The 4,556-nt window shown below is 34.8% G+C and overlaps 1 protein-coding gene across 1 annotated transcript; it reads right to left on the bottom strand.

The window, feature by feature from the left end:
- Positions 1 to 3,617: 3,617 nt before the first annotated feature.
- On the bottom strand, positions 3,618 to 4,528 carry EAH_00057320 (hypothetical protein; the record flags this gene model as incomplete). The annotated part of the gene is made up of 2 exons (XM_013397422.1): positions 3,618 to 3,860; positions 4,349 to 4,528. 2 exons carry the CDS (start codon positions 4,526 to 4,528, stop codon positions 3,618 to 3,620), a joined length of 423 nt encoding a protein of 140 aa, XP_013252876.1.
- Positions 4,529 to 4,556: the final 28 nt, after the last annotated feature.

The following is a 4,556-nucleotide window of genomic DNA, read 5'->3' as shown; positions in this document are numbered from 1 at the left end:
ATATATATATATATATATATATATATATGTATATACATATATATATATGTATATACATATATATATATATATGTATAGGTACATATATATGTTATACGAACCCTATATTAATACCTTTGGGTTCGTTGCGTGCCGTCTAGGGTTTAGGGTTTAAGGGTTATTAGGGTTTAGGGTTTAGGGTTTAGGGTTTAGGGGTAGGCCTCCTGCTACAACAGCTGCACCAAGGCGTATTATAAAAGAAGTGAATCTGTTGATCAGGGAAAGAAACAAAAGGAGAAAACTAAATATGTTTGGCTCTCCTCTTTGCATGCAACAGACAAAGTTGAAAAACTTCAAGAAGAAGAACGAAGGTTCAACCAAACAGAAGACAAAGAAATCTTCTAGACATTCCCGAGACATACATCAGCTATAAATAAAGCACTTCTGGGCGTTGAAGCTGCACATAATAGGGATAGAAATATCTATAACAACCCGAGTAATAACAATAGAAATATAACCCTAAACCCTAAACCCTAAACCACCTCTAAAGACTTCTTCTCTCTTGCACACGAAAGCAGCAACAATAGTAATACCGCAGCAATAAAAGCAATAATGTTTATAGTTATAACAAATAATAACATAATAAACAATATTTAAAATCTCTATAGAAAGTTATATGTGGGGTGATTGATGTCTGCTTGAGACAGGCGAATCCGTAGCTCAAAATATAATAAAAACACAGTTAAAAAAAATAAATGTTTTCGACTATAAAAGATAATTAAAAAGACCTTCAAAGATGAATATATACAAAATACAATATATATATAATATATATATATATTATATAAAGCTGTGTGTGGAGAGGGAGTCTGCAGGTGTCTGCGAGAGACGGGTGGTTCCGTAGTCCCAGCACTCGCAACAGCGTACGCTTTTCCCTGCTCTGTTCCCAGCCTGAGGCGTTCCGCGTCTCATCATCCCCTGGGGTGTCTCCTTTCCAGGAGACAGCCGAGGAGACTGCTGCGTTGCTGGGGCGGATCTGCATGTACACCCTGAGGTGTCTCCGCAGCTCGCCCCACAGACTCAGAAACGCTCTCGCCACACAGCCGACTTCTGCTTAGATCACAGCGGGCCGCTACACCCGCCAGTCAAATGCAATTGAACGTGCGCAACTAGAAATGGGCTAACGCCCATCACGTACGTGCAGGTGACCCTGATACTGCACGTACAGAAGAGTTGTAGGCAACTTCGAATGTGTCGCGAGGGTTCGAACCCTGGCTAATGCTTTTATATTAAAATTCAATTAAAGAAAATTTGGGGAAAAGTATGAAAAGGAGTTTAAATTACCTTTGAAAGAGTTCAAGAGAAAATAAAGAAATAATCAAAAAGAAAGAAAACACCTTTAAATGCATATTATAATAAACAAAAGATATGACTTCGTCTCAAGACATACAAAACAGTTACGGAGTATTACACAGACTAAGCATGAGACATAAATACAAATAAATAAATATGCAGCAAGACGTATAAATATACTTAAGATAAGAAATATAAACGTAAGCTTACTTTTAATTAAAGACCCCATAAGAAGAAATATCATCTTACTTGTATAAAAAATAAACCCCTTTCTTTTTCTAAAACAAACAACAAGAAATATAAATATGTTTTCATTTAAAAACTCTAAAAGAAAAATCAATATACATGTGTGGTGAGCAATTCAACACGAGACCGTTTGCAGATATTTATTTTGTTTGCTTATTTAAATATATTTAATATATTTGTTTGATATTTATTTTGTTAGTTTGTTTAAATATATTAAATATATTTGTTAGTACCCCCCACCACAGAATATGAATTATTTATTTCATTAAAAATTTTTTTTTGTTTTTGTTTATGTTGCAGTCAATCAATGCACAGCACATTGATGTCGCGCTGCTGTTCTCTCTTTTTTGATTATTTATTTATTTATTTATTCATTTGTTTATTTGTTTACTTCTTCTTTGTGTTTGTTTTACTTCTCTGCTTGTCGTTGTTTGCTTTTTGTTCGTTTGCTCATCTGCTGTTTGTTTGTCTGTCTGTCTGTCTGCCTGTTTGTTTTATGTTTGTTTGCTTGCTTATCTGCTCTTTGTTTGTTTGTTTGTGTGTTTGGTTGTTTGTCTGTTTGTTTGTCTGCTGTTCGTTCGTTCGTTCGTTCGTTTGATGTATTTGTTTCTTTGTTTGTTTGCTTGTTTGTCTGCTGTTGGTCTGTTTGTTTGATGTCTTTGTTTGTTTGTTAATTTGTTTGTTTGTCTGCTTGTTTGTTTGTCTGCTTGTTTGTTTGTCCAGTAGCATTTGTTTGTTTGTTTGTTTGTTTGTTTGTTTGTTTGTTTGTTTGTTCGTGCGTTTGCGTTTGCTTTATGTTGTTTGTTAATTTGTTTGTTTTTGTTTGTCTACCCGTCTATATGCTTAACATTTCTGTCTCTGTTTTTATGTACGTTTGTCTCTTCGTCTTTATCTAATTAAACCTTTTTCTGTTATCTCCTTACATTACTTCCTTCTTTTCATGGTTGTATTAATTCGTTTCTAAATTATTTTTTACTATTTTATTTTATAAGAGGCTTTAAAGAGCAAGAATTAATAACAAAGAGCAGAAAGAGAGAGACAGAGACAGAGACAGATAGAGAGTTGACAAATAAAAAGATATATCAAAAGAAAAGTATAGGAAGACAGATTTAAGAAAATAAATAAAAAGAGAGAAAAAGACGAACACATAAAAGAAACAAAGATAGAAAAAAGACAAAAGTAAAGAGATAACACTCTAAATTCTTCTTCGACTTGAACGACTCTTTCTTATTGCTGTTTATTACTGTTAAAAAGAGACAGAAGGGAGACATTAAACGTTGTCTCTCCTTCAAAGAAAACATCGGCATACTCCTGCAGCTACTGCAGCAGCAGCAGCAACAGCAGCACCGGGGCGGTCCTCCTCTCCCCGCTGCAGCAGCAGCAGCAGCATCCCCCTGCAGCATCCTGCTGCTCCTTCTGCAGCAGCCACTGCTGCTGGTATTCCTGCTCCTACTGCTCTTGCTGCTGCTGTTCCTGCTGTTCTTGCTGCTGCTCCTGCTTATGTATCTGCATGCCGAGTTGCTGCTGCTGCACCAGCAGCAGCAACTTGTTGCTGCAGCAGCAGGTTCTTACTGCTTCCTGCTGCAACAGCAGCTTCTTACTGCTTCCCGCTGCAGCAGCAGGTTCTTACTGCTCCCTGCTGCAGCAGCAGCTGCTGCTGCTTGCTGCTTCTAGCAGCAGCAGCAGTTTCCTGCTGCTATTAGCAGCAGCACTCTCTTGATGGAGCAGCAGCAGCAGCAGCACGTCGTTGGTGTATATAATTGACGCACTGACCCCCTTCACTGTCTCCGAATAATAATAATTAATAATAATAAATAATAATTAATAATAATTAATGACAATTAATAATAATAATAATTATAATTATAAACAATAAGGAATAATATCAACCACCACAATAATAATAATAATTTTTATTATTATTACTATTACACCGACAACAACAGCAACAACAATAATAATATTAAAGATAAAGATAATAATAATATTAATAATAATAATAATAATAAAGATAATAATAAAGATAATAAAGAGAATAGCTACTCCCACTCAATAGTAGCAGGGGGCTTTGAGGAGATATCATAGACAACTCGGTTAATGCCTTTAACATGATTTGTAATTCTAGAGCTAGCTGAAGAAAGCAAAGAATAGGGTAAGTGACACCAATCTGCAGACATAAAGTCCTCTGTCTCTACAGCTCGCAAAACGCAACAACTTTCATAACTTCTTCCGTCGCCCATCACACCGACTGATCTACACTCTGGCAGCAGCACTGCAAATGCCTGCATATATATACACACAAATAAATAAATAAATAAATAAATAAATAAAGGCATGCATATACATATATATATGTATATATGTACATATATGAATGTATATATTTGTATGTATATATGCATGCATTTGCGTATATTTTTATCTATCTATGTGTTATACTGGAAATGCACTTATTTTGAATCCACGCACTTTATTGTCTTATCTACGCTCAATATATGTAATGATATGTACATATATATGTATATATATATGTATATATATATATATATGCGTGTGTGTACACATATTTATAGACTATACATACATATACATATACGTATATACATATACATATATACATATACGTCTACATATACATATACATACACATATACATATACATATACACATCCACATATATATATACATATACATATTCACATGCATATATATATATATATATTATATATATATCATATAATATATAATATATATATATATATGTGCTAACCTGTGAGATTTTATTATAGAGGCCAGCCTTATGTATTTCCTGAAGAAAGATATCATCTGCTTCCTGCAGCATTTCGACTCTTTCTTTGTTTACTTCGCCGACAATTCGAACTGCTAAACCCGGGCCTGGAAATGGATGACGCATTATGCGGCTTTCGCTTAAATTCAGCTCCCGACCCATCACGCGCACTTCGTCTGAAGACATAATA

This window comes from Eimeria acervulina, genomic scaffold, assembly GCF_000499425.1.
Source record: "Eimeria acervulina Houghton genomic scaffold, Eah_scaff1231, whole genome shotgun sequence".
In the NCBI taxonomy this organism is placed as follows: Eukaryota; Apicomplexa; class Conoidasida; order Eucoccidiorida; family Eimeriidae; genus Eimeria; species Eimeria acervulina.
The sequence above is the reverse complement of the archived record's forward strand: the minus strand, read 5'-3'. Positions and strand labels throughout refer to the sequence as shown.